The sequence below is a fragment of the Rhincodon typus genome, chromosome 1 (assembly GCF_021869965.1).
Source record: "Rhincodon typus isolate 14 chromosome 1, sRhiTyp1.1, whole genome shotgun sequence".
In the NCBI taxonomy this organism is placed as follows: domain Eukaryota; kingdom Metazoa; phylum Chordata; class Chondrichthyes; order Orectolobiformes; family Rhincodontidae; genus Rhincodon; species Rhincodon typus.
Window position 1 is genome coordinate 138,716,535 of NC_063332.1, and position 12,655 is coordinate 138,729,189.

Sequence of the window (12,655 nt, forward strand, 5' to 3'; positions counted from 1 at the left end):
ATTCCTTGTCTTTTTACTTAGAGTCATTGAGTCATTCAGCATGGAAACAGACCCTTCAGTCCTACTAATCCACATTGATCATATTCCCAAACTAAACCAGTTTCACCTGCCTGCATTTGGCCCATATCCCTCTGAATCTTCATGTACTTATCCAAATGTCTTTTAAACATAATTGTACCCACATCCATCACTTCTTCTAGAAGTTCATTCCACACACTAAGCATTTTCTATACAAAAAGGTTGCCCCTCATGTCATTTTTAAATCTTTCTCCTCTCATCTTAAAAATCTGCTCCCTAGTTTTGAGCTTCACCCCCTTAGGGAAAAAAATCATCACTATTCGCCTTATCTAAGCTGCTCATGATTTTATAGACATCTATAAGGTCACCCCTCAAGCTCCTACATTCCAGTGAAAAAGGTCCCAGCCTATCTAGCCTCTCCTTACAACTCAAACCTTCCATTCCCAGTCACATCCTGGTAAATCATTTCTGAACCCACCCAGTTTAATAATATCCAGAACTGCACACAGTATTTCACAAGAGGCCTGACCAACATTCTGTACAACCTTAACGTGACATCCCAACTCTCAAATGTCTGAGCAATGAAGGCAAGCATACTAAACGTGCATCACCTCACACTTACCAGGGTTAAAACCCATTTGCCACTGATCTGCCTGATCTGTTTATATCGTCCTGTTAAGAATGACATTTTTCCTTACTGTTAACCACCCAGCTAATCTTCATGTCATCCACAAACTTATATATCAGTCCCCAAACATTTTCTTCTCATAGAGTCACAGAGATCTACAGCACAAAAAGAAGGCCTTTCAGCCTATTATGTTCATGCCAGTCAAAAATAACCAACTAACTATTCTAATACCATTTTCCAGCATTTGGCCCAAAGTCTTGTATGCCTTGGCATCAAAGGTACACACCTGAATACTTTTTAAATGTTATGAAGGTTTTTAACTTTACCACCCGTACAGGCAGCGAGTTCCAGATTCACACAACCCTTGGGTGAAGAAGTTTTGTCACACATCTCCTGCCCCTTAAATCTATGCCCCCCGGTCACTAACTCCTCAATCAAGGCCAGCAGAAGTGGCTGAGGCAGGTACATTAACAACATTTAAAAGGCATTTGGATGAATAGATGGATAGGAAAGGTTTAGAAGGATATGGGCTAGGTGTAGAGAAATGGGGTTGGCGTGGATCAATGTTTTGGTTGGCATGGACCAATTTGGGCTAAAGGGCCTGTCTCTGTGATGTAGGATTCTATGACTCTATCACTTTCTAAGTTTCTTCCTGTCTATCCTATCTATGGACCCCAAAATTTTTCTCAATCTCCTATACTCCAAGGAAACCAAGCACAGTCTGCCCAAACTCTCCTTATACGTAAGAACTTTCCAGCCCAAGCAACATCCTGGTAAATCTCCCTGCACCCTCTCCAGTGCTATCACATCCTTCCTATAATGTGGATTCCAGAACTGCACATAATACCCTCGCTGTAGTCTAACCAACATTATACAGCAGTTCCGTCATAACCTCCCTGCTGTTAAGATCTCAGCCTTGACTAATAGACACAAGGCAACACTTTATCCACATGTCCTGATACCTGAAGGGACCAGTGTGCATGCACTCCAAGGTATCTCTGATCCTTGGTGCTTCCCAGGGTCCTACTGTTCATCATGTATTCCTTTGCCTTGTTATTCCTTCCCAAGTGCATCACCTCACATTTATCTGGATCCAATTCCAATTGTCACTGATCGGCTCATCTGACCAACCCATCTATTTCCTCTTGTTGTTTAAGGCACTATTTATCACCCCACCATTTTTTCTATCATCTGGCATCCTTTCTTGCTATTGTATCAGATTCCCTTATCAAAACTCTTCCTTTTTTACCTCCTTCCCTGTCTTGACTGAAGACCCAGTATCCTAGAAGACCTGATAGGACCTATGCACAGACCTCCTAGTAGCAGTCAGCATGTAGTGCAGAAAATAAATCAGGAGATAGGAAATACATGTAAGAAAGGCACCGTTAAAATAATCATGGGGGACTTCAATATGCAGGTGGATTGGGAAGATCAGATTGCTATCAGATACCTAGCAAAGGAATTTAAGGTATATCTTCGAGATTTTTTTGGAGCAGCTTGGGGTAGAGCTCACTAAGGAACAGTTAATTCTGGATTTGGTGATGTGTTATGAGGCAGACATGATTAGGGAGATTGAGGTTAAGGAACAATAGGAGGTAGTGACGATATTATGATTCAATTCACCTTGTAGGTTGAGAGAGAGAAGCTAGATTCAAATACAATTCAGATAAATTGAGTAAAGATAACTACAAAGACATGAGGGACGAGCTGGCCACAGATGATTGGAAGGGGAGCCTCGCAAGGAAGACTGTGGAGCAGCAATGGCAAGAGTTTCTGGGGATAGACAGAAGGCATAGCAGAAATTCATTCCAAAGAAGAAACATACTAAGGAGAGGATGAAATGACCATGGCTGACAAGGGAAGTCAGGGATAGCATAAAAGCAAAAGAAAAAGCATGCAATACAAAGAAAATTAGTTGAAAATTAAAGGATTAGCAAGCCTTTAAAAATCAGCAGAGGATAATGAAAAAACCAATAAGCGGATGAGAATATTAAGTATGAGAGTAAGCAAGATAGTAATATAAAAGAATATTTCAAGAGCTTTTTTTACGACATCTAAAACACAAGAGCAAGGCAACAGTGGACATTGGAGCACTAGAAAATGAGGTTGGAGAAGGGTAATGGGCAATGGCAGAGGAATTGAATAGGTACTTGGCATCAGTTTTCACCGTAGATAATATCAGTAGCACACCAGAACTTCAAGATAGACTGGGACAGAGGTGAATTTAATGGCCATTACTAAGTAAAAGGTGCTGAGCAAGCTGACACATCTGAAGGTGGATTAATCATCCGGACTGGATGGACTACATCCCAGGGTTCTGAAGAATACAACTGAGGAGATTGTTAGAGGCATTGGTGGTGATCTTTCAAGAATTTCTGGAGTCAGGGAGGGTCCCAGATGATTGAAAAATGTCTAATGTAGCACCCCTGTTTAAGGGATGGAGGTAGAAGACAGGGAATTATACCCCATTAGCCTGACCTCGGTTGTTGGTAAGATTTTAGAGTCCATCATCAAAGATGAGCACATCGGCTTCATCAAAGGCAGGGATTATGCCTGAGAAATCCATTAGAATTATTTGACAAAGTAACAAGCAAGTTAGACAAAGGAGAGCCAGCGGATATGATTTATTTTGATTTCCAGAAGGCTGACTGGCAGAAGGCAGAGAGTGAGATAAAGGGGTCTTTTTCAGGATTGTAGCTAGTGACTAGTGGAATTCCACAGTAGTCAGTATTGGGATGACAATTATTCATGCTATATATTAATGATCTGGATGAAGGAGATGAGGACAAAAATATATGGAGGAACACGTTGTGTTGAGATGAAGGCACTGCAGAAAGACTTGGACAAGCTAGAAAAGTGGACAAAGAAAAAATGTCAGATGAAGTACAATGTGGGAAAGTGTGAGGTTACGCACTTTGGTAGGAAGAATAGAGGTGTAGACAATTTTCTAAATGGGAAAAAGCTTCAGAAATCTGCAACAAAAAGAGATTTAGGAGATCTAGCTCAGGATTCTCTTAAAATTACATGCAGTTGGCAGGTAGGGATGTACTGCTGAGGCCGTATAAGGCTCCGGTCAGACGGCATTTGGAATATTGTGAGCAGTTTTGGGCCCTGTATTTAAAGGAAAGATATGCTGGCATTGAAGGGGGTCCAGAGGAGGTTCACAAGAATGATCCCGGGAATGAAGGCTTGTCATATGAGGAGTGGTTGAAGACTTAGGGTCTGAACCTGAGAGAGTTTAGAAGGATGAAGAGGGGAACTGTTTGAAACATATAGAATATGGAGAGGCCTGGATACAGTAGATGTTGAGAAGATATTTTGACAAATAGGAGAGAGTGGGTCCCGAGGGTGCAGCCAGAGAATGAAAGGACGATACTTTAGAAATGAGATGAGGTGGAACTTTTCAGCCAGAAGGTGGTGTATCTGTGGAATTCATTGCCACAGAAGACTGTGGAGGCCAAGTTATTGAGTATGCTTAAGACCAAGATAGGTAGATTCTTGGTTAGTAAGCGGATCATATTTTATGAGGATAAGGCAAGAGAATGAGTTTTAGAAAATATCAACCATGATCAAATGGCAGAGCAGACTCAATGGACCGTATGACCTAAGTTTGCTCCTATACTTTATTGTCTTATGAAATATTAAGCTGGAATATATCACAAACGATAAAGGACCCAGCACTGATCCCTGTGGTACTCCAGTGAACACCAGCCTCCGGTCACGGAGACAGCTTTCTATGACCATCCTTTGTCTCCTCCCACTCAACCAATTTTAGATCCTACTTATCAAGCTACCCAGAATCCCATGTGCTATTACATTCTTTATCAGTTTCTCATGTAGGATCTTGTCAAAGACTTTGCTGAAATCCTTATAAACTATATCACCACGCACTCACCCTCATCTACACACAAGGTCGCCTCCTTGAAAAATTCAGTCAGACTTTTTAGGCATAACCTCCCTCTGACAAAGACATGCTGACTATCCCTGGTTAAACCTTGCCTCTCCAAGTGGAGATTAATTCTTTCCTTCAGAATTTTCTCCAATAGTTTCCCTACTATTGATGTGTGACTCAATAGCCTGTAATTCCTTGGTTTATTTCTACCAATCTTCTTGAAAGGCAGACTCACATTAATTGTCTTCCGATTCTCTGGCACCTCTCATTTGGCCAGAAAGGAAATAAAATTTGCATCGGAGAGACTGTAATTTCTTTTCTCGCCTTCCACGTAGCCCGGGATACGATTCATCCAGATCTAGTGATTTGTCCACTTTTAAGCCTGTCCAAACCTCCAAAATCTCCACACTGCCTATGTCAGACTACTCAAGAACCTCACAATCCCTCTTCCTGAATTCTGTGCATAGATTCTCCTCCTCCCAATTAAAGACATGTACTAATGTCCTCCTGCTCTGCGCACAGATTTCACGTTGGTTACTTATGGGCCCTACTCTTTCCCTTGTTTTCCTCATTCCCTTAACATACTCATTGGATATCTTGAGATTCTCCCAAATCTTACCCAGGCATGTTTCTTCAACCCCCTCCTTGCTCTTCTTTGCTTTCTTAAGATCCCCCTTGCACTTAACATACACCACTAGGACCTCCGTTCATTTGCTCCTTTTGAATCTTTAATGAACCCTCTTTTTCTTCATATCCAGTCTTGAATATCCGTAGACATCCTATTCCTAGATCCACATTTCCCTGGGCTTGCTACTAAATTTCACCCTTTAAGTCTGTGATAAAATCTCTGAAGAGTTTGATTAGGAAGTATCAACAATGTAAGTGTGATATTAGAGTGCTAGGAGGGTAAGGTGCCAGACGTATAGGGGAATAGGGTGCCACAGAAGTAGGATGCCAGGTGGGGTCTAGGGTGGCAGATGGTAGGACATCAGGTGGGTAGGATGCCCAGGGTGTCAGCTAGAGTGGGCAGAGTGCCAGGGTACAAGGGCAAAAGAACAGTTAAGTTTTTAGTGTAGGTTGGAGTGAACTGGGGGAAGGTGTGTAGTGGGATGTAGGGTGGGTGCCATGTTTAGAGAGTCTGGGTTCAGCAGTGGAGGGGTTCAGGTCCAGTGGTGGATTAGGTGGAGGGTCCAGTCTAACGAGGGAAGGAGAATTAATGGTTGAATCCAGTGTCAGGACAGACTGCAGGCTGGTGGCGGGGTCTGTCGTGGTCGAATCTGGTGTCAGGACAGACTGCAGGCTGGTGGTCCGGTCTGTGATGGTAGTTGGGGTTGGTCAGGTCCAATGGGAGTCAGGTCAGTTGATGGTGGATTGGGTGCAGTGACTGCGGTAGAGGGGAGTTCAGGGTCCAAGATGGTCCAGTGCAGGGTTGAGTCAGATAGCGCTGGGGAATCAAATTTCGACAGTATGCAGTTGCGTTGGGTTCTTTGGGTGTCAGGGATATATGAGTAACTTAAAAGTCGATAAGTGTAACATTCTTGGAAGAAGCAGGTGACTGATTCAACCAGGTTTTGCATTTAGCTACACTCTTGTAGCCTTGAGATATGCTGTGAATCAAAATCCACAGGCAGACTTTGAACAAAAAACAGAAAGTGAGAGAAAATACTCAACAGGTCTGGCATTATCTGTGGAAAGCCAATTTTATATTCTTGATCGTTCATGGTTCCCAAAATTTATAATTGACTAGGAGATTTTTTTCGCCTCAAATTCTAAGATTATAGGGATCAATTTAATAATCAGTCAAATCATATTAACACTGGCATTGCAGATGATGAATGAAATAGACCTTGAACTTTTTTTCCTAACAATTCCTATGTTGCTTTACACAGTGCAATTACAGTGCATTATGAGAATCTCTTTACTTTTTTTTTAAATTGTCACTTTAAATATATCAATTAGCTAGTTAAACTTTTGTGATCTAACCAATGAATCAACAGTTCCAGATGTTCAGTGTCATTGAGTCCAATATTCAGAAGGCATATATAAAAGAAAGTAATTTAGTCTGTGAAAGATGAAAGGATGTAAAACAACTTTTATAAGCAAAACAAAAACAGAAATTGCTGGAAAAACCCAGCAGTTCTTGTAGCATCTATGGAGAGTAAGCAGATTGAATATTTCAGATCCAGTGAACCTTCTTCTGAACTAATGGTAGCAGGGAAAAGATGGTATATAAACTGAAGACAGGGTGGGGTGTGGGGGCGGTGTTGTGGAGAGGTAAAGGAAAAAGCAATAGGTGGAAACAGAGCCCAGAGGGACAGAAAGACAGTTAGACAGAGAAAGAGATGGATGATGGGAAGACAGGGAGAAAGAAAAGCTAGGTGAAAATGCATTTGCTATGCTAAAAGCAGCCAGTACCAAGAAAAGGCCTGGAATATAGGTGCAGCTAAGAATACAGAAATAGAATTCATGACCTAAAATTATTGCACTCGATATGGAGTCCAGAAGGCTGCAGGATCCCCAAGTGGAAAATGAAAGGATTTTTCCAGCTTATGGTCAGCCTAGCTGGAGCACTATGCCTTGCCTGAGTCAGAAATGTTGGTCAGTGGATACAGTGTGTGTTGAAGCTCTGGGTTATTTTTGAGGACAGAACGTAGGTGTTCTGCAAAGCAATCACCCAGCCTATGTTTTGTCTCCCTACTGTAGAGGACACCATATTATAAGCAGCAAATACAGGAGATTGGATTGAGGGAAATGCAGGTAAATTGGTCCTTCACCTGGAAGGTGTGTCTTGGGCCTTGAGTAGTAACGATAGAGGATGTAAACGGGCAGGTGACGAACCTTCTGAGATTGCATGGGAAAACGCTATGGGGGTGTGGGAGGTATTGGGAGTGGACAAGGAATGGATCAGTGTGTCCAGGAGGGAACAATCCTTATGGAATGCTGACAAGGGAAGGGACAAGATATATCTGGTGGTGGCATCCCACTGGAAGTGGCAGAAATGAATATGATCCTTTGCTTGTGATCCATCCCAGGCCCCAAGGAAACATTCCACATTAAACTGATGTTCACCTGTACATCTGCTAATGTGGTATATTGTGTCTGCTGTTCCTGATGTGGCCTCTTTTACATCAGGGAAACCAAGTGGAGGCTTGGAGACTGCTTTGTGAAGCACCTACACTCGGTTCATGACAAAAGACAACACCTCCAGTAGCGAACCACTTCAACTCCCCCTCCCACTCCTTGGACGACATGTCCATCCTGGGTCTCCTCCAGTGCCACAACGATGCCACCCAAAAACTGGAGGAACAGCACCTCATATTCCGCCTGGGCGCCCTACAACCCAATGGTCTCAATGTGGACTTTACAAGTTTCAAAATCTCCCCAACCCCGACCTCATCCCAAGACCAGCACCCCCTCTCATCCCCGCCTCCTTGACCTGTCTGTCCTTTCTCCCACTTATCCGCTCCTCCCACCTCACTGACTAACCCCCATCCCAACTCCCTACTTACACTCACCTTTACTGGCTACATCCCCGCCTCCTTGACCTGTCCGTCTTCTCTCCACCTATCTGCTCCACTATCTACCTTCTATCACCGCCTCCCCCTCTCTCTATTTATTTCAAAGCCCCCTTCCCCTCCCCCATTTCTGAAGAAGGGTCCAGAACCGAATCGTCAGCTCTCCTGCTCCTCTGGTGCTGCCTGGCCTGCTGTGTTCATCCAGCTCCACACCTTGTTATCTCAGACTCCAGCATCGGCAGTTCCTACTATCTCTGAACAACAACACTCTTGTTGGCCGGCTTGATTACAAAGTTCAGGTTGCATCTGACAGCATGGTGTGTAGTCAATTCAGAGGGAGATAGGTTCAAATGGGTGAGAAGGCAGAGAAATTAAGACGACCGATGTCACGTCAGCAGTTCTTAATGAATCGGTCAAGTGCAAGTAAAAGACCTTTCTTTCTCCCTGGCTTACCATTATCCATCCTTTTATTTGCCTAACTGTTTTTCTCTCCCTCCGGGTTCCATCTCTACCTTTTGTTTACTCCTTTACACTTCTCCCCACATTCAACTCCTGTCATCAGCATATATACCATCTTTTCCTAAATACTATCAGTTCTGAAGAAGAGTCACTGGACCCAAAACACTATCTCTGCTTTCTCTCTAAAGATGCTGCTAGACCTGTTGAGTTTATCCAGCAATTTTCTGTTTTTGTTTCAGATTTCCAGCATTTGCAGTTCTTGGTTTTATTTTAACTTTTATAAGTGGATGCTCTTCAAGCTGATGGTGTTGATGATCATGACTTGTTTCTGCCGTTTCTTTTAGCTCATCACTATTCATTTGTGTATTTATGTATCTTTCACAGGCTGTAAAACAGAGAAAAACAACAGTTATCATTTGGCTAACTTTTACATTTGTCTTCTAGGATTTTCAACAAGTTTTTACTGAATATGGCAGTTGTTACACTTTCAACCATGATGATATCACTAAAAAGAGCGCAAACATGTCAGGAAGAGGATTAACCGTGATGCTTGATATTAAACAGGTTTAATTTGCATGATACTAAACATTAGAATAAACTGTTTATTTTGGAAAATAATGGGAAACTTGAACATTGAGAAATAATTCAAACATTAAATTAAATGAACATTATCCATAAAAATATTTACCACAAGTGCCTTTTATACAGCAAAGGAAGAAAAATGTCAGTCAAATAATCTGAGTTAAGTCATTGTGGTGAATTCATTCTGTGGTTGAAACAAGGGGAAGAATCTTTTGTTTATATTTTGTGTTGTGCATGAAAATGAGTGCCACTTCCACTGAGGAATGTGTTGTCTTGTGTGATTATGCAATTCTCACCTCTTTGCATGAGTAGTGTAGCAAATCTTGAGGATCAACAGGTACCCTGCCAATATCTTTCAGAATCAAATGTCCAGATGCCATGTTTAAAGAGCAGCCAGACAGCCATTCTTTCACTGCAATCCAGAAACCTATGTTGGTCAACCCCACCAACCTCATCGCACGATGAGCTCCCACCCCCACTCCCTGCCACACCTTACTCCCAGCAAAGACACTGGTAGGACAGGAACTATAGTCCCCATAATTTATCGATCCCTTGCTGCAGGTTCCCTTTCAGGCTGTCTAGGAAAGGTGGTCTTGTGTTGCAGGGATGACAACAAGAGGCACTTGTGCCAACCAAAGTGGTCTGCACAGAGTTGGCGACACATTAGGCCAACAAATGAACCTGACTCCTGTGCCACAAAAAGATGAATGATCTGCTTTTTTCCATAAGGGTAATGAACATTATCTAGTAACTGCAATGTCACATTCATAGAGGCATCGTGCACTGTAACTGTGAGCTCAGAGGGCTATCATAGAGGAGCAACACATGTGAGCTTCAGCACAAGATGGGATAAATAGACTGAATGCATGACAGCTACTTCATGTTGTCAATATTTTACCAGCTGCAAAATTACGTGATTGTTAAGCACTCGCAGCAGAGTGCTCAGGAGCATTGCCATGCATGTTCATAATGTGCTCATGCAACTCTTAGAATGACAATTGACCCTCCTAACTCTGTACACAACAAACCACTCAGGGAGCAGTCCCAAATTGGTGGTAGGGTACTGGGTGTTTGGATCTCCATCCTCTTCATCAAGGAGGCCACCAAACTGGCAGGGGTGGTACATGCCTGTGCCAACAGGAAGACACGACTCTCAGGATGCAAGTCAGAATTCTGCTGTTATCAAAGGTGCCAAAAGAGTGAAACATTATTTACACAAGGGAGCGTGCATATCCTTCGGTTCATTATTTCTCTTCACCACTCCAATTACCAGCAGACAGTCCGGATAAAAGCAAAGGAGGCAACCTTACCCCAGTTCCACCTCAAGCTCTAGCATCGCCAACAGCACCTCTGAGGGTCAAAAGAAAGAACATCATAGCATTCACCAGTAACTTCCACCAACACAAATACATTTACCTCAATAAGTGTATGCTATAGATATGAATCAAGGTCACAATCTGATGAGTTCAAACTAGCAAAAGAAGTAATTCATAGAATCCCAACGGTGTAGGAGCAGGCCATTCAAGTCCACACCTACCTTCCAAAGAGCATCATACCCAGACCACCCCCTACCCTAAACACTATGGGCAATTTAGCATAGCCAATACACTTCACTTGCACATCTTTGGACTGTGGGAGGAAGCTGGAGCGCACCCATGGGGAGAATGTGCAAACTCCAGACAGACAGTCACCTGAGGCTGGAATCGAACCCAGGTGCCTGGCACTGTGAGGCAGCAGTGCTAACCATTGAGCCACTCTGCTACCTATTGGCACTAGATGGACAGCTAGAGTCCAGGCACTAATTGAACCCAATGCAGGTTATGTATTTCTGAATTCAGCAATAAGACATGCAAGCTGTCATCCTTATTGATTTGTTTATGGCAGTGGATTCACATTCATTTGTTGGAGATTCATACACAAGCAAAGGTACATAAAGCAGAGGTGCCAGAAGTCATGTGCATATGAAAGATGGAGAAGATCGTTCAAGCTCTATCTGATATCATGGCTATAGCATGTGAGCACTTGGACCCTTCATGGGAAGGATGGCTGTCACCTTGGAGAACCAAGGTCTAACAGAACACAAAACAGTTGTCCAAATTTAGTTTGCATTCCAGCCATGGGTGCACAGCAAAATGTCAGAGAAAGCTGGAGCTAAGTAACTAAAGGAGTTAGTTAAGACAGAAATGGGAAGAGGCGTTTTGATGTTTTTCCCTTTTCTAAACTTTTCAGCCTCAGGAATTGATTTTTATTCTGCTACAGCAGATGTAGCTGATTATTTGTTGAGTATCTGGTAAGTGATTAAGATTTATTCTATTCTTAATATTAAGTATATTACATCAACTGGGAGTAAGGTTCATAAATATATTATATTATATATATAAAAGTTACTGAAAAAAGTTACTTCCTGATAACACATTAGGATGGTAGGACAAGTGTCACAAACCCAGTACTTGGGACATCCTGGATGCCAGTTTGGTCCAGAGCAAAAATGTTTTCAGCATGTGTTTGAAGTTTGAGCATTTTCAGCTCAGATTTGGCTGGAGGCTGAACTACAGACACTGAAATGTACCAGGGAGGGGGCAAGTTAACTGGATTCCTTGTACCTAGAGGCAGTCACAACCAATAGGTTTGGACCTTATGATTTAGTCAGTGTTCAGGCACAGGAGTGTGTAATTTCGTGCAAGGCAGTTAAATGGAAACAAAAGGCAGGAGCACAGGAGCCTCAGCCTTTGAAATTGTCCAACAGCTTTGAGGTATGTTCATCTTGCTGGGATAAAAGTAAGGGTTGCAGGATGGAAGAATTAACTGACTATGGCACAGTGGTAACATGACGATACTCAGAGGTGATAGAGTACTGTAAAAAGGCATGTAGTAGTATTGGGAGACTGAAAATACTTGTGTTCTTGAAGTAGGGAATTGTTTAGTGAGTGGTCTACATGAGAAATGGGGAAAGTGGGATCTGCACTGTTTTGTATATAGTTGGGATGCCATCTGTTAAGGTCAGGTGAGCTTGGGAGCAGTCCAGAACCAGCAGAAGAGGCATGAGCATCGTTAAATAAAGTGTTCCTGTTCAGATTCATCTACTTGTGTATAATTTCTGGTTCCAGAGGAAGTACCAAGATAAGAACTGTCGATACGTGTGGGATTAGGCCAACGAACTGTGTGCAAACACCTTTTTTGTTGTATGAAGTTATTGCCTGGCATTTGGAAATGACACAGGATTAAGGAGGTAACGTTGAGGGAAGCGATTGTGAAGGTATTCGGGCCAGGGCTGACACCAGGAAAGAAGGTACACATCAGTCAGTGGGCCGACAGATAGGTGGTTGGGAGGGTACTCAGGTCAATGCCTGAAGAAGAAAGCACATACCCAGGAGTGACTGAAATTGTTGCGGAGAGTGGTCACCAGAAGTCTCAGGCTACAGCCAACGCCAGGCAGGAACAGTACACTAGCACAGCTGCTGAGGAAGTGACTGATGCAGACAGCCTTCAAAGGGACTTGCGCTACAAGTGACTACTAGACTTGAGTGGTGGAAAAAATTGTTGCTGGTGGGAAAACAAAAT

General features: G+C 42.8%; 1 protein-coding gene across 1 annotated transcript in view; it reads left to right on the plus strand.

Moving 5' to 3' along the window:
• Positions 1-12,655, plus strand: part of LOC109912492 (acid-sensing ion channel 5) — a 188,095-nt gene that overhangs the window by 65,411 nt on the left and 110,029 nt on the right. Inside the window, exon 3 of the mRNA XM_020511931.2 lies at positions 8,957-9,076. Coding sequence (XP_020367520.2) covers positions 8,957-9,076 — 120 coding nt within the window. The remainder of the gene's footprint in view (positions 1-8,956; positions 9,077-12,655) is intronic.